The 24,632-nt window shown below is 52.9% G+C and overlaps 9 protein-coding genes across 9 annotated transcripts; 2 read left to right on the top strand and 7 right to left on the bottom strand.

The window, feature by feature from the left end:
- Positions 1-374: 374 nt before the first annotated feature.
- On the bottom strand, positions 375-2,036 carry CDV56_106079 (putative amino acid permease family protein; the record flags this gene model as incomplete). The annotated part of the gene is made up of 2 exons (XM_026759698.1): positions 375-1,822; positions 1,892-2,036. 2 exons carry the CDS (start codon positions 2,034-2,036, stop codon positions 375-377), a joined length of 1,593 nt encoding a protein of 530 aa, XP_026611947.1.
- A 671-nt stretch (positions 2,037-2,707) lies between these two features.
- Positions 2,708-3,530, bottom strand: CDV56_105972 (putative GPI anchored protein; the record flags this gene model as incomplete). Its single annotated transcript, XM_026759591.1, has 2 exons — positions 2,708-3,268; positions 3,414-3,530. 2 exons carry the CDS (start codon positions 3,528-3,530, stop codon positions 2,708-2,710), a joined length of 678 nt encoding a protein of 225 aa, XP_026611946.1.
- A 494-nt stretch (positions 3,531-4,024) lies between these two features.
- SED2 (S53 family peptidase) lies at positions 4,025-5,928 on the bottom strand (the record flags this gene model as incomplete). The annotated part of the gene is made up of 3 exons (XM_026759424.1): positions 4,025-4,750; positions 4,797-5,773; positions 5,823-5,928. The coding sequence occupies 3 exons, from the start codon at positions 5,926-5,928 to the stop codon at positions 4,025-4,027; spliced, it is 1,809 nt and encodes a 602-aa protein (XP_026611945.1).
- Positions 5,929-8,399: 2,471 nt separating this feature from the next.
- On the top strand, positions 8,400-8,788 carry CDV56_105594 (uncharacterized protein; the record flags this gene model as incomplete). Its single annotated transcript, XM_026759213.1, has 3 exons — positions 8,400-8,499; positions 8,590-8,695; positions 8,749-8,788. The coding sequence occupies 3 exons, from the start codon at positions 8,400-8,402 to the stop codon at positions 8,786-8,788; spliced, it is 246 nt and encodes an 81-aa protein (XP_026611944.1).
- Positions 8,789-8,943: 155 nt separating this feature from the next.
- On the bottom strand, positions 8,944-10,716 carry CDV56_105444 (putative tannase; the record flags this gene model as incomplete). Its single annotated transcript, XM_026759063.1, has 1 exon — positions 8,944-10,716. One exon carries the CDS (start codon positions 10,714-10,716, stop codon positions 8,944-8,946), a length of 1,773 nt encoding a protein of 590 aa, XP_026611943.1.
- Positions 10,717-13,711: 2,995 nt separating this feature from the next.
- On the bottom strand, positions 13,712-14,662 carry CDV56_105130 (uncharacterized protein; the record flags this gene model as incomplete). Its single annotated transcript, XM_026758749.1, has 2 exons — positions 13,712-14,323; positions 14,378-14,662. 2 exons carry the CDS (start codon positions 14,660-14,662, stop codon positions 13,712-13,714), a joined length of 897 nt encoding a protein of 298 aa, XP_026611942.1.
- A 2,544-nt stretch (positions 14,663-17,206) lies between these two features.
- On the bottom strand, positions 17,207-18,201 carry CDV56_104855 (uncharacterized protein; the record flags this gene model as incomplete). The annotated part of the gene is made up of 2 exons (XM_026758474.1): positions 17,207-17,887; positions 17,941-18,201. The coding sequence occupies 2 exons, from the start codon at positions 18,199-18,201 to the stop codon at positions 17,207-17,209; spliced, it is 942 nt and encodes a 313-aa protein (XP_026611941.1).
- A 263-nt stretch (positions 18,202-18,464) lies between these two features.
- Positions 18,465-20,845, bottom strand: CDV56_104632 (uncharacterized protein; the record flags this gene model as incomplete). The annotated part of the gene is made up of 6 exons (XM_026758251.1): positions 18,465-18,918; positions 18,967-19,497; positions 20,265-20,416; positions 20,513-20,646; positions 20,699-20,750; positions 20,804-20,845. The coding sequence occupies 6 exons, from the start codon at positions 20,843-20,845 to the stop codon at positions 18,465-18,467; spliced, it is 1,365 nt and encodes a 454-aa protein (XP_026611940.1).
- Positions 20,846-20,993: 148 nt separating this feature from the next.
- CDV56_104346 (heavy metal translocating P-type ATPase) lies at positions 20,994-23,933 on the top strand (the record flags this gene model as incomplete). Its single annotated transcript, XM_026757965.1, has 2 exons — positions 20,994-21,074; positions 21,135-23,933. The coding sequence occupies 2 exons, from the start codon at positions 20,994-20,996 to the stop codon at positions 23,931-23,933; spliced, it is 2,880 nt and encodes a 959-aa protein (XP_026611939.1).
- Positions 23,934-24,632: the final 699 nt, after the last annotated feature.

Below are 24,632 nucleotides of genomic sequence, written 5' to 3'. Positions count from 1 at the left end.
ACGGGGGTGTTTGTGAAAGCGCTGGTTGAGGGTCCGGCGGGGAGGTGGGTGTTGGGGGCTGATAGCTATCTCTCTGTTGGGGAGGTTGTGGAGGTCTGGAAGAGGGTGACTGGGTATGAGGTCGAGGTGGAGGAGGTGGATGTGCGGGTGATGCATGAGCGATTCAGGATCCCGTGGGAGGTGCTGGAGGCGCCGCAGTTTATTGCTGAGTACGGGTATACCGGCTCACTCGAGGTGATGATGCCCCAGCAGCTGGGGATACAGACGAAGCCGTTTGAGGAGTGGCTGGCGGGCAGGAACTGGGAGGAAATGATCATGAAGGGCGAGGAGGAGCTGAACGGTGTATCTGATATCTGACAAGATAATATGATAAATCACATCTTTTTCTGGGGCTCCGGCTCCAGCTCTAAACCTTGCGCGAGAATCAGCTGCGCAATCGCATCCTCCGTCTGTAGGTACGTCCGACTCCCCTGCACAAACCAGAACCCGACCGCCACCACGAGCATCACCCCAAAGACCGCAATCGCGTAGTTCATGTCTCCCGGGGCCGGGTTGGGCGAGCCGGGGAAGAAGAAGAAGACCGTCGTGATGGCACAGTACACGATGCTGATCCAGTTGACCGTCGTTCCCCAGCGGCCGAGGCGGAAGGGCCCAGGCGGCAGCTGGTCCCGGCCCGCAAAGAGCAGTGCGGCGATCGGCAGGGCGTACGAGATGGTCAAGGCGATGGTGCTGACGCTGAGGATCGCTTCGAGGACGGTGTTGGCAAAGAGGTAGAGCACGCCAACCAGCGCGATCAAAACCCCCTGCGCCCAGAGCGCGCGCACAGGAGCCTTCCAGGCGGGATCGACCACCGTCAGGTACCGACTCCAGGGGAGACCGCCGTCCCGGGCGAAACCCCAGGTCAGCCGGGATGCAGTCGTCAGGATGCTGATGCCTTGTCCGACGCCGTTGAAAATGAACAGAGCGAGCAGAGTGGCGCCGCCTTTGAGGCCGACCGTCTCGAGCATGAGCTCGATGAACGGCAGTCCGCTGGGCGAATCGACGACCTTGTCCACGTCCTGCATGCAGAACAGACAGACGACCATGAAGATGAACCCGGTGATGGCGCCGAACAGCACCGCCAGATACGTCACCCTCGGCGCGTTGGTCCTCGGCGCCGGCATCTCCTCGACCATGTGGATGACCGCGTCGAACGCAGTAAGCCCATACGCCGCCTGCACCAACCCAGTAAACCACACCACCCCGTCGCTCCACCCCGTCTGGTTGAGCCACGCCCCAAAGACAAACCGTCCCGGCTGAAACGACAGATCGGCCTTGGTCCCGACGGAGATCAACAGCGCAAGCGAAAGCACAACAAACAGCGCGCTGAACCACACCCCGACGAACCCATTCAACCACGGCAGGGCCTTCTCCCGTCGACAGCCCACAACATTCACCACCGTCAGCACCAGCACCAGCCCCAGATAGATCACAAACTGCAGCCAGCCGATCCCGGCCCCAGCCCAACTATCGTCAAACATGACCTTCATACCGAGCAGAAACTCCGTCATAAACGCAATCTGCGACGCCGTGAGCGTCCACCACCCGAACGTGTTGATCCACGCACACAGGTACGAGACGAAGCGCCCGGTCGGCGTATGCCACAGCCTGTAGACCCAGTACGCCTGTCCCAGCGCCGTGGGCATGCTACTCGTCAATTCGCCCAGCGACACGGCAACACAGAGATTGCACGCGGTCACCAGGACAAGACCCCAGAGGATAGTGATGGGGCCGCCGTTGGTGAGCCCGCTGCTGAGACCTTGCGCGAAAGTGGAGTACGTTCCTACAACCTTGTCCTTAGCATCATCGCATCCATCGCATCCACTATTCCCGAGGGAAGAAAGGGATATACCTAAGACGCAGAACGCAAGCGCGAGCATGCTCCACAGATCGAATTTGCGGGTCAGGGCCTGGTCGTGGCCCATGGTGGCGAGATCGCGCGCATCCTGCACGCTCTGGTCGACCGAATCGACCGGTTTGATGTTTTCCACGTCCATCAAAGACAGTAGCTAGGGGATGAAGTTGGGAGGTGATGGAGGATGTCCATTCTGGGCTTGCAGTTGCGGCAGGTCATATATGCCAGCGGCACAGACACTTGACACTTCCCCTCACGGAAGCGACAGGGGATATCGAGCACAGAGATAGAAGAGATACGGTCTAGATACTGACTCGGATTATTGGTAATGCGCGATCATCATCTTGGTGATGATATTGATAACTGGCTGATAACCGGCGCAGCGAGTGATTTGTCGGCGGCGCAGAGTCCGCACACTAAATTTTTTTCACTTTGCGGGGTTTGTGTTCTTCTCGGCTGGACCTCCTGACTGGGGTTGGCTCTTCAGCATCCACATCCGAGTTGATAGGAGCTTATTGTCACGGGAAATTCAATTGACCACTGATAATTCCTCTAAGATCGAAGAAAAAGGAGTAACCCTGAAAGGAAAGTCGATGCGAGTCGACCGAGTCAGACAGTCCGCGATCTGCAGTCTCCATCTACCAGAGAGTTACTTTACGTCCTACATCCATGATCCAGAGATGAGCCATTTTTTTCCGCGTCTGATGAGAGTAAATGCGGGGTAAATATTCATTAGGCATATATATTCGTCCAGCCGTCAAAGGACACAAGTAACGATCGAACATCGATTCATCGCTCTTTCAACCATGCTCCTCACAACAGAACAGCACCCAGAGCGACCATTTCAGCCAGAACGGGTATCCCCAAACCCACACCCGCGCTAGATCCCCCGTTATTATTCGGCGACGACGAACTCTGCGAGAACCTCGCTGTTGTCGTCGGAGTCGAAGCAGTCGTTGTCGTCTCGGTCTCGGCCTCGGTTACACTCGTGCTCGTGCTCGTGCTCCCTGCAGAGGAACTCGACGCGGACACGCGCGAATGAGAATGCGAAGTACTCTCACTCTCACTCCTCGATCTCGACGTCGTGGTCGTGGTCGCAGACGCCGTAGCCGAAATCGCCGTAAACATCTGCTCTGTCGTCGTGGTTCCCGTAGCCGTAGCAGAAACCTCAGTCATCGCGCCGAGGGTAAGAGTCGAGTAAGGCGTGTGGACCGTGACTCGTGTTGCTTCGCCTGTGCAGCCCCTGCGAACATCAACACCAACACCCTGATATCCAACAACGAAAAAGGGCCTGGGCCCACCCGAGGAAATTCCCACAACACCCGACAAACACATCCCCCTTGAACTGGCAACGTTCTGCGATCCCGCAGCCCACTTTGTCGCGTCATTAGTCTAGGAACGTAAACTGACGGGGACCGGGGAGCTTACGACCGCCATTATCCAAGGCGCAGCAGTTCATCGCGCATCCATCGCCGCAGCACGACCCCAGGAGACACGAGGTGCCATCTCCACAGCTCACGCGTTTCTCGAGGGACCCGTGTTGGGATCCGTGGCGGGAGTAGAGAATCGGCGGGCTGAGGTTCGTCGCTACCGCCAGCTGGAGGATTGCGGTGACTGTGACGAGTGAGAGGAGCATTTTCGACGCGGTCTTCCTTGTCTGCAATTGAGCAGTTTTAAGAATGAGAGAGTAGAGAATCGCTGTGCCTTTATGTTGATAGGGGTGTGGCTGATGTGCCGTGTTGCGTTGGACGGGACAAACTCGTATTCCTGCTTGGCGGCTTCAAAGTCTAATGCGCATAGGTGTGAGGATTGGGTAGTTCTCTGGAATACGAGGTCGGGCGTCGATCGCCTTGAAAATGATGAGGCTGTACTCACAACACTGACTCGCTTCTGTTGACCCATCGTTCGTTCTACAGGGTTGACTCGGCGAAGCGCTGACAGCACAGTGAAAAAAATCGCAGCAAAGTGGATATAAAGGGCATGGCAATCAATCAGTGAGTCGCACGGATCGCGAGTGGTACGAGCATGGTGCCGCTCGCTTTGGTTGAACGATTGACGTGGTTACTTAATCTCATACGATGCAAGGAAAATATCATTCAATACGCTGTATTCTTCGAAGTATGCCAGTGACTATCTCCGCATAGCAAGAGGCAGAAGCTTGCCAAAGTCAGGAGTACCGAGGCCAGTGACCGGGTCCCAGCCAGCGGTGGCATTCCAGCTGGCATATGGCACCACAGGACTGCCATTGGGAGTGCCCCCGAATCTGTTGCGACCATCGCAGCCCTTGCTGCCCCCGTTGACGATATCGTTGAATCCCGTGCTGGCCTTGCTGTACAGCCAGGGGTTCAAGAAACCCATGACGGGCTTGTGAGCGCGCAGACGGGCATCGTTCAGCAAAGCGATGATGGCGCTAAAGGTAGGAGCCGAGCAAGAGGTTCCGTCGAACTGGTGCAGCACCCCCTTGTCGAACACGGCGTAGTTTTCGGCCTGGGCAGCAACATCGGGGAAGGCACGGCCCTTTGGGTTGTACAGGCCTTGGTACCGAGGGCCAAGCTTCTTCAGATAGCTCTTGACCGCCCAATCCTGCCAGGAAGGACGATCCCACAGGTCGGAGAAACCGCCCGACGAAAAGTACACGGCCTCCTCGGGCTGGGTCTTGGTCGTGCCACCCACCGAGGTCACCCATGGGCAGGCCGCAGGAAACTGGGGAGGGAAGTGGGTGCGGTTGGTGCCGTCGTTGGTCAAGCAAGCCGCGCCAACACCGGAGTCGCCCGACGAGAAGATGACCGAAACACCGCGGCTGCCGAGCTGAGCGTACAGGTTGCAGACCGAGCGAGCATACGATTCGGGAATGGTCTAAAGAGGTCAGTCTATCGATATATCATGGAGAGCTGGCAATTACCTGTTCATCCTCGCCATATGAGGTGGAAATGACCTGCGGAAGCTTGTCCTGGTCCATCTTCAACACATTCTGCAGGAATTCCAGATAAGGCTCGTTGCTGTTGTCGTTGGGGTCGGGCTGGCTCAGGTCCGGAACGAGCTTACCCCGGCCACCGGTGCTGAATTCGGTAACAGGAATGGGAGCGCTGACACCAACAATATACTGCAGGTCGAGATTGGCCTCGCCACTGTCACTGGCGGAGTTCTGGTCGTTCAGACCGCCGTTGTACTCGATGACGCTGAAGTTCTGCCCAATGGCATACGGGGCCAGCTTCTCCTCGAACTTGGCAAGATCGTCGTAGCGGGCGTATTCCTCCAGAAAACTGGCAAACGCGACCTTGCTGCCCCGTTTGGGGTCGGCCTTGTAGTCCCCAATGTTGTAGAGATCCTTGAGGCATTGAGGGGTAATGATCTGATCGCAAGTGGAGGTGTTGCCGGCTTGGATGGCCGCCGACAGGATGTCCGCATCGACCTGCACGGGCCGGCCGCGCATGGTCGCCCGGTTGGCCTTGATCTGTCCGAAACGAGTGGTGGGCTGAACCATGTTGACGTGCGACGCGACCGACTGGGGGAGCGAGTATGCCAGGGTCCTCAGACGCTCAATATGGCCCACCTCGTTCGCGTACCACTTGAAGTCGGCATCGAGCAGATCATTGGCCACGCCCACTGTCGTGCGGAAGTTGATCCAGTCTGCATCCTCCTCAATATCCGTCACTCCAGCGGCCTCCAGCCAGCCACGGACGGACTCGACCGCCTCCTGGGTGGGCAACAGCATCCGCTTCATCTCGTCGTGAGATTGAAAGTGTTTACCGTAGTTTGGATGGTAGGGATCGGACATTTCCAGGAGGGCGGCCTCGAAACCGTCGACGTCATGTTGTTGCAGGGCGATCTGGAGGCGGATGGGATCGCTGTCATTGGGGGTGTGGGAGTATTTCCATCCTTGTTGTTTGTCAGTCTCATCTCCTCTTACTGATGCAAGGAAACGAACCTTGTGGCACCGTGGACAGCTTCTCAAAAACCTCTGCAGCAACGGAAGAGGAGAGGAGAGAAACAACCGCGAGCAGAGCTCCACGGTTCAAGAGCGACGAAAACATGTCGCTGCCTGTCAAGGGACAGATTGAGGAGAGGCGATGGGCAAAGGCGAAGGTGAAGAGTGTCAGGAGGATTGAGGAGGTGGCAGAATATTTATAACAGTGACAGATCACTGATCGGCTGCATGTCTCCGTCACCTACATACCTGTTCCTACAGTGGACAGTGGAAGTGGACGCTGGACAGCTCCATGACGGTTGACCCGAGGCCCTGAACAACAAATCGGAGGACCGACGGGATCCTGCTGGATCCAGGAAGTCGTCGCACTTCGATTGGATCTGCCCTGGCAGGAATTCCGGTGGTCCTGCAGAAGAGTTACATGGCGCGAGGGGCTGGTCTTGGTGTCTTGGAGGCTGGCTTATCAGGGAGGGGATCGTCAGGAGAGCTCCACCTGGAGACAGACCTCATTTCGGCTAGGGCAGATATGCAGTGTAGGCTGTAGATAGCCTGTAGCAGACCATTTAGCATGATATGAGGATCCATGTGCGATTGTCATCTGCTGAATTGATGAATGAAGGAATGGTGTGATGTCGAAGTAGTTTTGCTAGGTCTTTGATTGTTTGTTGATATTGAAACCTTTGAGAATTCGCCAAGACTGATCGCCCAATCGGGATATGAGCCAGGCTGCCAGGCACCAATCCCTTGTTGGCCTGAGCACGCACAGATACAGACTGATCCTGTCTTCTTGACAGTAATCAATTATTGAACGGTCGACGGCTACTATTGATGTGATCAAGGAATACTTTAATCGTTACTCTGTACTCCGTACACCTTACAGCCTGTACCTACCTCGGTCCAAGGGTGAACACTCCGTCCACAGTTGCATTGTCGGCCACGTCCGTACAGCCACTGTATGGAGATGGGGTAGGTAGTATCCATTATTCAACACGAACAACCGTCGCCGATAAGACGGGGGTGATAAGATGATGATTGATGAATATAGACCTATGATTGGTCTGGTCTTGCCATTCGACTGATAGCTCAGCCTAAGCTTGATCACTACAAGCATGAGTGGTCGAGGCTTGCATGGCTTGCTGTAGTTGGCCTCCGCTAGATGAAGGACTATATTAACGAGCTTGGCATCAGACATGGCACAATTTCCGTCCTGGCATCTCCTCCATTGGATTTTGTCAATATGCTCTTTTGGACTGGAATTGCTCATCTCTTGGCAATGGAGCTATATCACATGAAATATGGCGTGTTCGGCTACTCCCAAAGTTGCGTCTATCCCCAGTGGCATAGGTAGCATCCATAGCTCTGAGCAGAATAACAGAGTGCACATGTGATATGCTGGCTTGCATATACTCTGGAAGTCAGTATGAACTCTGGATCAGCCATTAGTTCCCCTTAACACATGTGGTTCCTCTGGTTGCATCCATACCCCAGAGCCTGAACCAAGGCTGTGTTTAACTCAATTATATTTACCTCTGTTACCTCCCTTGATCCAGACACTAATCACAATAATGATCAATCAAGTCACCTAAGCATATAAACATTTCCTCCGGTAAGAGATAAGATCACCGACAGTCAAGCCTCGAATCTTAATATATGTCGCTATGGCTCAGTGCAAATTACATTGGTAGTGCATATCATAATATAGCATCTGCATTAACTATACCACATCTCGTGGAGAATCCTCCGTGCTAAGAACCTGCTTCTGCACAGTATATACATGTTACTGTCATGCTCAGTCTTCGCGTCAATATCGAAAACTGACCATCATGCCAAGTCATCCCATCAATGGTTATTCCAAGGCGAAAGGATGTATCTTGGAAATATCAACCAGACCTTCGCTTGGACCATGACACCATTGATGTCTTCATCTCTTCTCTTGGCTGAGCCCTGAAGAATACCCAGACCCTGTCGCGTGGCTCAGAGTGCTTTCTACCGGTGAAATATCAGCTTGGCGCTTGGCCATAAGAACTCATCAACACTAATACCTCTCTATCCAAGGTATCCTGCCTGCAACAGAAGTCCAAGATCATGAGGCTTGTCGAACGTCAAGGTACTCCCTGTAGCGGTAGGCGAACGGTTTCACCTAGACCCAACCAGCTGGTACCTTACCTCAGGTATCCTCAGCCATCAATCACACAGAAACACACACCTTTATAGTAAACTCTTAACAACATGCATAGCCACACATCTATCATCCTCGTGAGCAATCACCATTATTGCGTGCGCTGCATAAAATCAAATTCCCTTGGCCACCCCCACATCCACCCACTATGACGCACGCCACGCACCTCCAACCACCCAGAGCGCAGTCCAGTTCAAGTCCGCATTTCATCAAGGATCATCCTACCTGAAAGAAAGGTAGATCATGATGTAATTATTCCTCAATCCTGGCTTGCGTATATAACTACCTCACCCATACCCCGGACACATCACCATCGCCATCACCATCATTTCATCTATCCACTCGCACGTATACCGCACAAGAACGAAAACAAAGCAAAGCGAAAAGAAACAGATACAATGGATCTCCTCCAGAAACACGGACACCTCAAACACGACCGCGCGAAATCCCTCGCCCAGAAACAAGAGGCGGAGGAGCGGCGTCATCAGAGTCAACAGGGTATGTCTCTTTCCTTTCCTTTCCTTTCGTTTCGTTTCCTTTCCGGGGTGCATATGAGGAGATGCTGACGGCGAGGTTGATGTGATGTAGAGTTCAACGAGCTGCTCGGGAACTTCGGCCAGTCGCATCACGATCATCCTGATCGGAGGAGTAGTGGCGCGGGGAATATGGCGAGGGATATTGAAGAGTTTAAGAGGTTTGTCTTGTGACTTGGACTTGGATCGGGGACAAGAGGCTAATGTGGTACAGGAGACTGTCGAATGGGGAGAGTTTGGAGCAGAAGGAGTGATTTGTCCTGTTCTTAACTGTTGATTTGTGGAAATGCCTTACGAAATGTTTGTAATATGTCACTGAATGACTAATGGTTAACTGAATGTTCTACTGTACATGTGCATAGTAGATAGAAGTGAAGAACGAATACAATTCCTGCATCAAAGTGATAGTCTAGTAGACTGGAACCTTAAAGGCAGGGAAGGTGTAGGTCCAGCTCTCGATCGATTTCTCGTCGCTGACACAGTTGAAGGTCGAGTTGTCCTTCCACAGAGGACGGGTGGGCCACTGGCAGAGCATCTGGGTCTCGCCGGCGTAGTCGCCAGAGGAGACCGTGGCGTTCAGCCGGGTCGGCTGCACTCCGTTCTCCACCCAGGCGATCATGATGTCCATGTTGTTCTCCGGGTAGGGACCGGGCTGCAGGGAGTTGGTGCCGCAGTGCGCCGCACCGGGAACAAGGTAGAACTGGTACCACTCCTGGAGCTCCTTCAGACTCTTCGAGGCCGACACACCGGGGTACATGATCGAGCGCACGGACTGCCAGTAGTGCACGGAAGAAGCCGCAGGGATACTGGGGTCGGATTCACCGTGGTAGTGCAGCAGCTTGCCGCCCGAGGATTGGAAAGCGGTAAGGTCCGGGACGGTGGTCTGCAGGCTGTCCAGGTAGCGCACCATGGCGGTGTTCATCCATTCGACAAGGGTGTCGTAGGTGACGTTGTCGAGGTTGGACAGGTTGTCGAGATCCAGAAGCTGGACGAACTTGGTCACGAATTCACCGCCGGTGGACGGGATGCTCAGCTCCCAGGAGCTGGTGTCGTTGTTCCACTCGGTGGTCGCGTCGGAAAATTCGGAGGCGATCTGCCAGGAGAGGTAGGCGCGCTCGCCCTGGGTGTTGTGCAGGCCATCGTAAATGGCCTTGGCCACAGCCACACCTTCCTTGGTGACAGTGCCGTTCTGCGCAGGCTGGTAGCTGGTCGTGCTGCCCTCGGCCTGGCGCTTGCTGAAGCCGAAGCCGAGCGAGGTGCTTATCTCCGCCGCGCAGTAGTATGGTTCACCGACGATCTTAGAAAGATCAAAGTGCAGCTTGCAGAGGTCGGTCCGGGAGACCACACCGTCCGTGCGGCCGTCGAGAGGGTCACAGGCCTCGATGGTGGCGTTTACAATTTTGGCCAGTTCGCAGGGGGGAGGGTAGTAGTCTAGGGTCTTCTCGACAGCCGAGGAAAAGACGTGGTTGACCTGCTGCTGGGCGTAGCGGAAGGCTGGGGCGCCCGTGATCACACCGTCGTACTGATCGCCGTAGCGCTGAACCTGGCTCATTCCCTCACGACCACCGTCGGAGCATCCTTCGTAGTAGGTGTAGACCTTGGCATTGCCGGACAGGCCGTAGAAATTTCTGGTCAATGTCTTACCGAGAGTGGTCATCTCACCCAGGGCCTGGTAGGCGAACATGTACGTGGCGTCCCAGTTGATCGATCCGTTGCCGTACAGAACCACCTCGTCGTAGCTGTAGCTGAAGGCATCGTAGCCCGCATCAGTGGCACCCGACGCCGCACCGTACTGCAGACCGCCGGTGGCATCGCTGGAGAGGGAGTAACCACCACCACCGGCAACGTAGAACCGGTTCTTGAAGTCGGAAGGCTGGGGGAAGGCATACTTGACTACCACCTTGTCGCCCTTACCGGGGTGAGTGTAGCTGACCGTCACATTGCAGTAGGGGTAGTTGGCACTGCTGCTGGCGCCACCACCCATACCACCCATGCCGCCGCTGGAGGTGGTGTTGTAGACCGCGCTCGCAGTCACGTCGGAAGGAATCAGGTTGATACCGAGAAGAGTTCCGTTGGAGGGAAGGGCGGACTGCACGTTGGAGACCGTGCAGACGTCGGCGAGAGATGCGGCGTTGGCTGCCGCTGCCAGGGCAGCAACAGCTATGCCGTGGGAGGTACGCATGATGAAGTCAATGAGTGACACGAACGAGTGATGGATTGTAACGAATGGAGAGTTGAGTTTGGTCAAAGATTGGTATGACGATGGGGGTATTTATATGAAGCAGCTCGCCCCAAGCTCATGCAGATCATTTCTATGCATTGAGCAGACTTGGACCCATCTCAGCTGAGCTGCGAACATGGCTGAGAGTGAGACCTCACGAATACGTAAGTCTGTGTTTGGGAAGAGACTACTGGCGACGGACCTGGAACACGTTAGATGATGGAAATAGCCTTTCAGACACATGTTGCCTCCTTCATAATTCTTCAGGATATTGAAGTACGTATACCCATGGAAGCTCAAGCATGCAGATGTGGGACTGATAGCCGTTCCTGCGTCAGGTCCTGGCCGTCCCGCGCCAGACCTACTGGTTTCCCACAACGAAGCGACTTCGGATAAAGTCGTATCCGGTGGGAGGTGAAGAAATTGTGGGGATTTGATCATCTCGAGCGGTGTTCCTCAAGGCTGCCTCCCTCAAAGAGTCGAACTCGCCCCAAATCGGGTGCTGTGGGACAGATCGGCCGCGTCATTGGCTTTCTCGAAGATGACGCGTCAGTTGAAAGAGGCCTCATGGAACTAACGAAATTGAACCTGGCATTGATGCCTCAAATAGAAAAGGTCGAGATATCAGTGGGGCTTGCATCTTATCAATCTATGCTTATTCTTCAGTCTCCTGAGCTCCTTAGATCCTGGAGTGTCGGGTTCTCCTGTTGTCTCCGCTACGGACTCTCACCGTCGTTCTAGCAGATCGGTGTGCTGATTTCGTTGGCTTCTTGATAAGTCATTGAGCCGCGGTCAGAGCGACAGAGACATGTAAAAGCCGATGACGATTTGATAGCTGTTTGAGCTGGCAAGATGGTTGACTGGGAGCACTGAAAATTACCAGTGCTACTGACAAGAGGAACACTCAGAGGCCACGGGATCCCATCAGGAATCTTAGAGACGGTGAGGGATCAAATCTGTAACGACCATCACGATTGCTCCAGGTCTTATTGAAAGCAACTATCGAGACGGTTTTCCAGCTGAGCGTGTCAAGCAAAGATCGTTGTGTCTCTCCTTGTGTGGAGGATCTCACAGTCTGTGCAGCACATTTGTGATTATCTGGCTCAGAACCATCCTTCTCAAGCCTCATTTAACGCTATCAACTACTGCTATCTCCTTTTTACCATGCAGATCGGCCAAAGCACAGACGTCTTTTGCCTCGATCAACTCTGACATTGTCTGCTTGGTCTGGATTCTGATTACTGCCCATGGATTTACTTTGTACATTATGCAGAGGAGACTCATCTTTCAGATACATGTGAGGCACCTCGAAAATGCTGCCTTGCATAGTAACCTCTTCACTAAATGCTCTCTGCTCGACCAGATACTGCTTTTCGACCCCTCGGGATAACGCAAAGAAACCCGACAAACATCGTGTCAACCTCATACCCTTCCAGCCCGTGAGCCCTCAGCGCGTAGCTAGTCATCGCAGAAATGCAACCTCCCCAGGCCAGTATTCCAGAAGACGCAGGCACTGGCCTCTGTAACCACTCGCATTGGCTCCTTGTACTCAACTTTTTCTTCACATGGACTAAAGCACTATTCTCTCTCCAGATCCCGCCCTTGCAAAATCCAGGCCAAAGACACTACACAGACGACATGTTCCTAAAAGCTTCCCTTTCCAATCGCGGAACCCGGCGCCAACGCCGTGTCTGTATACCTGGTTCTCTTCCTGCCGTTGTCATTGCGGTGCATGTGTGATTCCAAGCCGGAGAGCCGAGCGAGTCCGGTAGCCCTTGACCGATGGAAGAGCTTACCGGGTGCATGTCCTTCTCTCATTGTGGCATCGGAGATATTGCAAATCAGGGTTTGAAGGGACTGTGCGTCCTACATGGTTGAGGGTTGTTGCTGTCGGCCTAATGGCACAGTCGTCGACTCCACGAACCCTTGTTTTCATAATTGTCAAGTCACTCATTCAAGAGACGGCGGCAACCTGGCATGACGACTGAGGATGCTTCTCTGCACCTATTCCATTGGTATGAGAACTGAAAAAAGGTGGATAAGCGACTAGTCCCACGCCGATCTTCAATTTGGGAGTGGTACTCCGTACGCGATATATCGGCTCTCCTGCCTCGATTCCCTGCAGCATTCTCGGCGAAGATAAAGATAAAGTACAAGCGATGCATATCATCAGTCGCATTCGCATCCACATCCACCTCCACGTTCATCAAAAAACAAACACAAACACAGACACGAACAGCAGGGATCAAGCGGAAGATCCCGACTCTACCCGCCACAACTATTATCCATCCACACACTCTGTAGATTTCTTCTGGCAATAGTCCTAACCCTGTAGGCTGTAGTAGACATGGATGAGACGAGCACATGCCCAATGGAGCAAGTATCCATTGCCCTTAAAGGGTAAATCGACAAGGTAAGTACTTGCCAAGTATCCTTGGTGGACTTGGCCAGGGGAGCAAAGTACTTCGTGCTCAGTAGTCAGGACAGGCTGGGATAGGGTCTAGGTCTAGGTCTGGTCTAGATCCGCCACGGAGTGCGGAGTCCGATCTGCATGGAGGTGATTGCGTTACGTTATTGATCACTTGCATGGGGTACTTTCATCTGTCTCAGGCTCTCATATATTAGCTTGAGGATACGGGGGTTAGGAGCGGAGATGAGGTACCTAGCGACTGCGTTGTTTTTCCTGCATTTTTTGCTACGAATGTTGTGGGAATGGTAATTTGCTCATGCTCATGTTTTGGACGAAGGCTGGGACTCCACTTCACTTAGGGTACTTACCAGGATTGATTGTGGTCTAGCATTTTATGAATAGGACAATTGCATAAGTGAACTTAACTTTTGGGTATATTAACTAGTCAGAGTAATCCCAGCGCCGACCGATAGGAGAGGAACCCAATGAAAAACAAGATCATGATAGTCATACATCGTCATAAGAAGAGACTTGCAATGTGATTCGCTACGCGCGAAGCTTCTCACTTTCCTTGTTCTGTCGCCACAGCCCGCCCGGGAGCAGATTCTGTTTCAGAAGCGCCAGCTCTTTCTGCAGCGTGGCGTTCTCGTCCTGCAGCTCCTGCATGTACGCGATCGCATTGGTCAGGATCTCCGACTTCTTCAACGAGGCGGACGCCGACCCGCCCTTGGTGGGTTTTTGGACCCCGCTGCCGGACATGGCCTTTTCCAGCGCGACGAACTTGGCGTTCATGTTGGTGCGGTACCGCTTCTCGATGATGTTGTGGGCAGCTCGCTTGGCGGCGTTGCGGCCTGTTGCTGTTTGCGAGTCGGCGGAGAGACTGCGCGAGATCTTGCGGGACGTTGAGGCTGCGGGGGGAAAGGCGGGGGTGGGAGCGGGCGAGGTGGTGGTCTGTGAGGTGACGGGGTATTCTTGCGGCGTGATCTCAGGACTGGAGGACCAGCGGGGAGCTTGTTCGCGTTTCTGTGTGGCTGTTCTGCGGCGGCTTGTTGGCTTTTCGGTTGTGCGTGGCGAGACGGCGGGGGCGTCTGCTGCGGCCGAGTCGAGTGATGAGACACGGCAGGCGGGAGACCATGGTTGATCGTCACTTTCCAGATCCTGGATTGTCCTTGTTAGTACGATTGTAGAGATGACAGTAATATGAGAACATACCGAGGAGAGAGAGTCCTCGCCAGAGTGGGAGATTGCAAATCCGCTGATATTGGCCGGGGGAGCGAACAGATCCACAGGGAAATCCTTAGGATCGAGCAGCATATCATTGGGGATGTCGAGAGGGAAGGTCTCGGGAAGCATGGTGTTGAGCGAAAACAGATCGATAGCGCTGTCGTAACTCCAATTGGCCGATAATGGATCGGGGCCTTTGGCTTGTTGGTTGACGAAGCGGTCATCGTTGTCGAAGGTGAATGCCGTTGAGGCATCAGGTCTGTTGTAGGCCATGGTGGAGTGATGGATTATTGAGTACGGAGTTGAAAGGGACAATTGAGATTGTAGCTGTAGCTGGGGCAGTGATATAAATCGAGCGTCTCTGATTGACAGATATAGAACCGTGGATCTGAAGATGATCTAGGTCAGAAGGCCGCGCCGAGATATATATAAAGCCTGTGCACAAAACATACATGTAGGCCGAGAAGTCGACCGAGGTGATGTCAGGCATCTAGAACAATGCAAATAAACAGCTAGGATAGGTAAACATTGGCTTGTCTAGCAATCAACCTGTCACCGGTGACGCGCAACCGAGATCACCCCAGCCGGATGCAGGGTATTCCAGCATCGGTCGGCTCCGACGAGAGCCGTTGAAACCAGGAGCATCTTCTTGCATGAAGACAAAAACACACCGACGTCAGAGGTGACAGGTCCAGATGTCAGAGATCGGAAGTACCATGGTGGCTGAACGATGATAACCGCATAGTGGATGTAGGAAATTCAACGGATGAAAATGAGTGGACGAGCAGCTGCACTACAACCGTTAGACAAAAGGGAGAAAACGGAAGACCGTCGACTAACCAGGAATGGGTGAATAGGGGCCGATGCCAAGACGCTTCGGCCGAAACTCGTCAGAACCAGGCTGTTCGGCCCCGAGTCCACGGCCGGTATGTATGCTGATTACGTGTATTATTGCTTCTGGCATGCAAGCAGCAATACAATACAGTTCTCAGAATACGGCATCCATGCTGAAACAGCGCCTCGATATTAGGTATTATTACTCTGAGCATTCAGCCAATTGCCTTGATTCTGGGCGGAATTGAATTTATCCTCCTAGCCTTACTCTTGTAGCTCCATCAATCCGACGGGATACAGTACGGATGTGTTGGTCTGGACAGCTGGAGTCGCTGGAGTCTGGACAGAAGCTGTTGTAGATCTCGATGAGTGGTCATGGTTTATCTCGCCATCAATCTCAGTATCGGTAGAATCAATCAATGCTGTAAAATCTCATCCAGACGTATAGGATTCTATCTAATATAGCAAGTGTAGTACAATACAGCAAAAACACATACTCGCAAGAACCATTCAAATCCCCCTAGTCTACGACTGTTCAATCATTGTGCGTTCTGCACATAGTTCTGCCACTTTGTAGTCTGTACCTATGAGGCTATGCCTAGCTGTAGATAGTGGCTCGCGTACCCCAGATAGCGAACCGACGCCGTTGACGATGGATCCGTCAGAAAACAACCAATAACCACCTACGCAATTCCCATTACGAGCTCAATTGCCCTCATCCTCAGAGTTTTCTCGGGTGCATCCGCCAGCAGTACCCTAGTCCTACTGTCCTGGAGACAGTCAGTGCCAACCAGATATCCACGACCCAGTCACCGAGCCGGCACGGATGCCGGGTCTCAAGGGTCTCTCTGCATGCCACTCAGTGGTGTGATCCCGGATCTCTGATTGCGAGGACCCATCTGGTGCCTGGCACGTCAGCGGCGTGAGGTTACCCTTCATTGGTTTTCGTGTTGCTGCGCCGTGGCTGTTAAGGTTGTGGCCATGGTTTTGACCGGGGGGCGTGGATTTCGGATTCCGTGGGCGTGTGATACAACTGCATCATTGGGGTTTTCTTTCGGATCTGTATGCTTGCTGGAAGGTAAGGTGATTTTTCTGCGCTGATTCCGAGTATCTCGTCCGAGAAATTTGTGAGGAGCGTGTGACCTTGCCTCACGTTGAGAACATGGCTGGGATAGCGGACCGGGTAAGATATGTATCCTAGATGTGGCCATCTGCCATGACGGCTAGGGTATCGGATGGCCTGGTAGTCGAGCTGACTCACATGCATTGCTCAGCCCTATCGGTTACTTGGCTTCTTCAGACTTCAGCATCACTTTGCTTGGGGGATCGCACTATGGTCTACCGTAGTAACGCATAATGGCCAAAAGGGGTAATCCTCTTAGGCTAGGTCAGATACTATGACTCTAGAATTAAGTCTTGAGTGATGCCAGGTAGCTTTGATCTTCTACATGCTCATCTACTTCCCAAAGCTGTCAACCACTGATGCACTGACATTGGTACCTGACTCCTGGGTACAGCGGGGCATAGTACTATTTACTTCCCCAGATCCTGAGGAATAGACAGTAGACTATTTGCCTGACGTGCTATGACAGTAAGAAGTGGAGTCCTGTCAAACTGCTACTGGTTGACCAGCGGATGAGAATATTGCCGCAGGCCAGCCGAGCCCAATTGCTGATATATATTTGAACCTCCCAACGAGCATACTGATCCTTTAGTATATCTGGGCCGCTACTCGGCTGCCGTGGCGATGATTCCCGGCGCCTTACATCTTGCAGCACTATGAACGAGGATGAAGTGATATAGCAACCCAACTAGTCTGAGGTTGCTATGAATTGCTAGTCTGAGTCTATGCAGAAAGGGGTTTCCTTTCTCTATACCTCATGGAACCGCTGCAAGCATCAGAGCTGGAATCTGGTGTATATTGGCTAGGGGAGACCTGCCTGAAAACCATATCGCACGGAATCATCCCATGCTTGGCAGCGTCTACTGTCTACCCCCGACCAACCCCCGAATCGTAGTCTCAAAATCCTCCGGCTCCCTCCCCAGAATCTCCGCCAGAACAGGCGACACAACCGCCGTCTCCCCTGCCCGGATCGCCTCCCACGCAGTCGCCCACTCCCTCGCCAGATTCACCCCGTGGTACGTATGCTTATCCCCAACCTGCGGCAGCGCCGCATACTCCTCCGGCGCGATCTCCCGGATCCGCACGGGCTTCCCCACCACCCGCCCCAGGATCTCCACCGTCTCCCTCAGACTCACCTCCCTAGCACCAGAAAGCAGCACCACCCGGTTAAGATACGGGAAGCCCGCCGGGTTCTTCGCATACGCATAGATCATCTTCGCGGTGGCCTCGCCCAGCTCGTCGCGCTTCGCCCATGCCACCCCCGGCCCCGTACCGTTGTGCGGGATCGTGATCTCCTCGACTGGATTGTGCAGGTCGAACCACGCCGTGTAGATCGGGAAGGACTCGGAGTATAGGCCCTCCCGGATGGCGGTGTAGGTGAAGCGGCCGGGGAGTTCGGCCAGGTACTTTTCCGTCGCGAGGTGGGCGCCCATGACGTGCGCGAGGCTGGACTCGGCCAGGTCGCCGGCGAAGGCGAGGGAGGCGTAGAAGATGTGTTTGACGCCGCTGCGGCGGGCGGCGTCGATGGCTGCTTTGTGGGCCTGGTTGCGTTAGCTTTGAGCAGAGGAGGCGGGGGTGGAGGGCTGAGGAGTACCTCTACTCGGTATTGGATCTCGAAGGAGGCGTAGGAGATTAGCATGAGCACGCCGACGTTGTCGAAGACGCGGTCGAGGGTTGCGGGGTCATCGTAGTCTGCTCGGCGGATTGTTGCGCCCTCGCGTGAGAGCGCGGCTAGCTTTTCGGGATTGCGGTTGATGAGGATGAGTTGTGAGGCGGGGACGAGCTTGACGAGGTGGTTGATGATGCTTGTTCCTAGGCCTCCGGAGGCTGGAAAGACGCCGATTTTCTGGCTCATCTTGTCGTGGTTGTGTAGATTGCTATGATGTAATGGTGATTGTGGAGAATGGTCGGATGAGGGGAGACTACTTATATATCAGTTGCAGTATGCGGCTGAGGATATGGCCTAAAGATAATTATTAATACATTGATGCAAATGCTGATGTCTTGATGCTGTCAGTTAATAAATGATGCGGATTACAAATCGTGGTGCTCCACTGTTGATCACCATGAGGTGTTCTATTCCAAGGGAACGCAAATGATAGTATAATACAATGCTGGCTACATCTTGTTATAAGCCAGAATGAATTGCTCCCCATCATACTCCGTCACGGTATAATACTCCTTGCGCACCTTGTTATAGCTCAAATCCTCATTCCCCGCCATGAACCATCCACTACGCAGTTCCGCCATTCCTCCAGGCTTCCACTTGAACATATCCCCGGCTTTGGGTGACCTTCCATTGCTGCGTGAGAGGTAGAACGTGTTGCCGTATGAGAAGCCGCCCTGCATGCGCAGAAAATCGGCGCAGTACGCCCATGTGGCTGTGACGATGCTCTTGTCGTTGGTCTTGAGCTTGCCAGTGTTGCTGTCGAGTGGGTACTTCACAAGACGGATCGGGTCTTTGGATGAGTCGCGGATGAACTCCCCGACCAACAGCGTATCGTCGCTGCGATCGAGAGAGACCCAAGAGAAGCGGAAGGGAGACGAGGACCCCGGTGTCCATTTGTAGGATCTGTCGACGTCAATAACAATTATCTAACCATCGCAGAAATGAACTTACCGAATCTGAGGAAGAACATAGAGGTATCCCGCTGCAGAGTACTTCCCACCATTCTTTCCAACATCATCACCATCCTCAACCTCCCAAATCTTACCCAAATCTAACACCCGGATGCCATGCGACGTATCCACAACATACAACCACTCCCCGTACCACGCAATCCCACCCGCATGCACTGGCACGGCAGCAAAGTTATCCTCCGCAGTGGGCTCCACCAGGAGCACATGGCGGTACTTGTGCGTCTTGCGGTCGACAAAGCTCACGCGCACGCTTTTATCGTCGTCGCGGTGCCAGCTGACCAGCCACATCTCGCGGCTGTCCCATTTGCCCGAGGCTGAGGCATCAGCGGAACCGGTGATCCTCTGCGGCACCCATTTGGTAGTCGCCATGTCGCCAGAGTTCCATTTCCAGGCTTCGACCGGGCTCGTCCCGACAGGAGGCTTCCCCTTGACGAGGTCACGGTTGGCGGAGTCAAGGACGTGAGAGATGCTGACATTTTGCCGGCGGAAGAGAACATATGAGAGAGGGAGGCTAGATGCGGGTTGTCATTGGTTTGTTGGAGGGTAAAGGCTGAAGCCGTGAGAGGGCCATTCCCTTTGGGGCAGAGACGGGGGTCTGCTGCAGTGGTAGAGAGAAGGAGAGAGAGGAGACTAGTAAGGGCGAAGATGGACTTCATTGTGCGTTGTTAGATTATTGAGCTTGACTATTGCAGTTTCCATTACCCTTATATAGTCCTAACATGGATGCTTGTTGAAATGATTTCTTTCTTGGCAGAGCTATGTTTAGCTGGATACGAGCTCGTCATGTTGCGGATATGCGAACACGAGGATCAACACAATAGGGCTCAATTTCAGTTTCATTACTCGTGTTCATGCAACCTGCTCTGTAGCTTTGAATATCATTATCAATGCCCTAGAATTATCAACACGAGTTATTTCTGTAGAGTCGGAACGAGAGACATATTTAGCACTGACAAAATTAAGGTTGGACCACAATCCCAGTTTACAACATGAGGACTAGCATGGATTCTGTCGGAAGGGATGTGAACCTAGAAAAGAGAGCAGAGAGCTGCATGATGAAGTTCTCATTACATACAATCATTAACAATATCACCATGTGGTGGATGTTGGCCAAGTCGAGTCCGAATCGACATGTGTTAGTCCAGATAAATCTCCCCAGGTCACATGAGTCTTGCCCAATCAATTAAGTTCCCCGCGTCCCCTTCGTTTTCTTCCGTTCTCTCATCAAGCCTCAATTCCGTCTTTCGACCCCATCTTTGTATCTCCTAACAACCTCACAGCCAGAGTCCATCAGCGTTTGCTTTCTCTTGGTCTGATCCTAGAAAGCCGTTCCTTGGATCCAGCATGCCTTGTGGATCTACTGCCTCCCCACCTTGCGGGAGCTCCCGACGCTTGCCACCGCCACAGGACGGTTGTTGTGCCGATGGGGGCTGGTGCGATAGTACGACTAGTCCATTATGAATTAAGCATGGGTGGTCCTGCTAAATCTCGATGTAGATGTTTGCATTGAAGTGGCTGCCTCTTACGAATGTGGCCATGCTTCCCACCTCACCGAGGCCGATCGAGGATGTGACAAAGCATGCTGTTCCAAGACTGAGCAGACGTGCGATGGTCGCGAGGATTGCTGCAGCACCACCCGGGTGAAAGCCCCCGAGAATGCCTGTACCGACCAGCCCTACCGCCCAAGCAACTGTGGAACCAGCACGCCTTACGCAGGGAGGTTTGACGGCGATGATACTTGTGGCGGCCAGGGCTGTCGGGACGCTGACAACGATCACGCCTCAGTTGGGGCGGAGAAAGACAATTCAATTTCTAACTGCCAGAGTCAGTGCTGTAGCCCTGTAAAAGGTGACAGGCATGGACAAGGCGAATATGCGACAGCAAGCCGCGATGACAATGCAGATGTCAAAGTTGACCTTGGCTGCCAGATCACTTGCTATGACAAACCATCTGATAAGGAAAAATGCAAAGAAAATGACGGTCTCGATAGATGCAGAATTGACAACGATGGGGAGAAGTGTTGCGCATCTAAGGTTGAGCAAGCCGACGGAGTTCGCAACGATAATTGTTGTTCCCCTGGCCGTAGCTGTAGCCTTTCGAAAGTGAGCATTGATCATCTGCTGAAATTCAAGCTACTAATTCATATAGGCAACGCGCCAGATCCCGGCAGAAAAGCAAGCATGCGCAGGAAAGACACCGTTTCGTCAAGCCTGCGCCTCTCATCTGAGACTTGCCTTCGAAAAGTATTCCTCGTATCTCGAGACTGGGCGTTGTATCTGCCGAAACGTATTATCCCAGGCCAATGTCTGCTGCGACAAGGAAGTTCGATCCGCTGCCATCAGCGCTGGCACGAGTTCGTCAGTGGAATTGGGCCCAAGTAGATCCACTGCGGCTGTTTTGACCAGACGTCGTGATGCCCTACTTGATAAGCAGTCCACCGAACTAAGCGCTAGCAAGATACACTCCCGCTGTTCGATCGATGAAATCTCAGATAGGATATTGCCTAAAAGTGCTGAAGTCTTGACCAAGCAGCCCGACCCGGAGATGGCTGCTGCTCGCGAAACAGTCCGATTCAGTATTACAGGCATGACCTGTACTGGATGTTCCAACAAGGCTTTGAAGACTCTTAAGAATTTGGACGGCGTTTCCCGAGCTGAAGTTGTTTTCATTTCTTCCGTCGGAGAAGTAGATATCGACCCCCATGTCACGTCGGCTGAGACCGTACTTCGGCAACTTGAGCGCGAAACTGGATTCAGGTGCACCCGCATTGTACAAAACGAGCAAGTTCTCGATGTCATTATGCCTGCTCATTGCGCAAAGCAGTTGCAGGACAGACTGCCCACGGGATTCAGCTCAATCACCAAAGCCGGTCAAATCTATCGTGTCACCTTTGATCCTGTGGTTACTGGGGCTCGGTCGGTGCTCTCGACCATCCCAGATGGCAGATTGGCTCCGCCACAGGATGCCTCACTTTCAAAAGGGAAGAAAGAGCTTCAAAGATTGGCCTGGAGCACTGGACTGGCAACGGTGTTTACTGTTCCCATTCTTGTCCTTGCATGGTCTGACATGTCCACATCCTATTCTATACGCTCAATCACCTCGTTGGTCCTTGCCACCGTTGTCCAAGCAATTGCAATTCCGGAATTCTACGTTGGTGCATTAAGGTCGTTTTTATTCAGTGCAGTGGTCGAGATGGACATGCTGGTTGTCATCAGCATTACTGCTGCTTACGGCTATTCAGTTGTCGCTTTCGCCTTGACCCATGCCGGTCACCAACTGGAGCAAGGTGAATTCTTCGAGACCAGCTCTCTGCTCATCACCCTTGTACTTCTAGGGCGGTTGATCGCAGGTACCGCAAGAGCTAAAGCTGTTTCCGCGGTCTCTCTCACGTCCCTCCAGGCGGAGACTGCCTTTCTTGTACATGCGTCTGGTGAATGTCAAGAAATCGACGCACGACTACTTCAGTTAAGTGATACAATCTTGATCCGACCACATTCGCAGATTGTGACGGATGGTGTGATCGTCAAAGGCACCAGTTCAGTCGATGAATCCATGCTCACAGGGGAAAATCTGCCTGTCGCCAAAGGCCCTGAGGACCCGGTCATTGCTGGTACCATGAACGGTCCTGGCCCTCTTACCGTTCGCCTTACACGCCTGCCGGGACAGAACAGCATCAGTGATATCGCCAGACTGGTAGAAGATGCCATAGCAACAAAGCCTCGGGTGCAAGATCTGGCCGACAAAATTGCTGGTTGGTTCATTCCCGTCGTTGTTTCTATTGCGATCATTGTTTTCGTCATTTGGATTGTGATTGCCCTCGAGGTCCGAGGGAAAAATGCCAGTGGCGCCGTTGGCCAAGCGATCACTTATAGTATCGCAGTACTGGCAATCTCCTGTCCATGTGCTCTTGGCCTGGCTGTTCCGATGGTCTTGGTGATTACAGGCGGGGTTGCCGCTCGAGCTGGTGTTGTTGTCAAACAAGCCGACGCAACGGAACGAGCCTTCAAAGTGACTGACGTCGTTTTCGACAAGACTGGGACACTTACCACCGGTGTGTTAGAGGTCGTTAGTGCGCAGACTTTGACTGAAACCTTTGGCTCGGGAGAAATCAGTTCTCTTGTGTGTGCCTTGCTCAAAGACAACAATCATCCTGTGGCGTTAGCCGTTCGGTCTTTCCTACAGCAGGCACCGGTCTCACCGCTGGAATTAGAAAGTATTGAGACAATTCCAGGAGCTGGCACTCAAGCATTGTGGAAAGGGATGGCCATCAGAGGGGGCAATCCCTATTGGCTAGGCATTGAAGATGAGCCCTCAGTGACTGCACTTGCTGCTCAGGGCATGACTCTTCTTTGTATCACTGCTGGTCCGGATATATTAGCCGTTTACGGCTTGAAGAGCGTTATTCGACAAGAAGCGACTGATGTTGTGGCCAAATTGCATCGCAACGGCATTACTTGCCATACCGTTAGTGGGGATGGATATCAGGCTGTCAAGGATACTGCTTGTGCAGTTGGAATTCCTCCTGACAACATTACTGGCCGTCGGTCGCCCGCGGAAAAACAACAGTATGTCAAACAGTTGATGGACCAGGGCAAAACTGTCCTCTTCTGTGGTGATGGAACAAACGACGCGGTTGCCATTGCGCAAGCCAGCGTAGGTGTTCAGATCGGTTCCGCTTCGGACGTCACTCGCGCTGCGGCGGATGTTGTCTTGCTTGGTGGTCTCGAGGGCATACTTGTTCTGCTGGATGTGTCTCGCCGCGCATTCAATCGGATCGTTTTCAACTTTGTGTGGTCGGCCGTCTATAATCTCTTCGCCATACTGCTCGCGGCGGGAGCTTTTGTCACATTCAGGATTCCTCCAGCATATGCAGGAATTGGCGAGATTGTTAGCGTCTTGCCTGTCATCATCGTTGCTTTGTCATTGGCATTTATCAAGCAGTTCTGATATTGCAGCAAGCTTTTCATGGAGCTTCAATGGAGGAATACCATTACACTGAGGGTGTCTGCATGATTGATTACCGGGAAATTACTGCCCCACGCTCTTTTCATTATTCTCTGCTTACTGAACGGATTGCCATAAAGCATCGATTCATGCTGGCGCAGGTGTTCTGATCTCAGGCATGAGAAATCCCAATTATCTGTTTATGCTGTCCTACATTCCAGATTAGATATAACTTTAGGTAGCAAAGTGCAACTATCCATTAACATTTCTGGTGCCACAGTCCTACGCAATGTTCATTCACTTTCCATGTATGGCTTCCCACTTTCGGCTGACAGCATATTTATGCAAACAGGACTATTCCCTGAATCATCAACCTTTATGAATACCAAACCGATTCTCAGCATGAATCTATTCATTCTTTCAAAATTACCACTCTTTGACAGCTCTATTCACCGCTCTTAGACTCATTTCCTGATTCTCTGACATAAAAGCGGCTTCTTCCCAGGGGATGAACCCATCTTCTATTCACTATCTCAGACATTCATGCAACCCATTCCTCCCCCATATCCTTGCCCTCCCTCCTCTACATTATGAAACCCTGCAACCAGGGCATTATCTAATCTCGCCGTTCAAGAATGATCAGTAAACGGAGCTTCCTCTTCCGCTCAAAGAAAGCTGAGAGTGCGCTACGCGGAGGCAGAC

The sequence above is a fragment of the Aspergillus thermomutatus genome (genome assembly GCF_002237265.1).
Source record: "Aspergillus thermomutatus strain HMR AF 39 chromosome Unknown NODE_197, whole genome shotgun sequence".
In the NCBI taxonomy this organism is placed as follows: Eukaryota; Fungi; Ascomycota; class Eurotiomycetes; order Eurotiales; family Aspergillaceae; genus Aspergillus; species Aspergillus thermomutatus.
The sequence above is the reverse complement of the archived record's forward strand: the minus strand, read 5'-3'. Positions and strand labels throughout refer to the sequence as shown.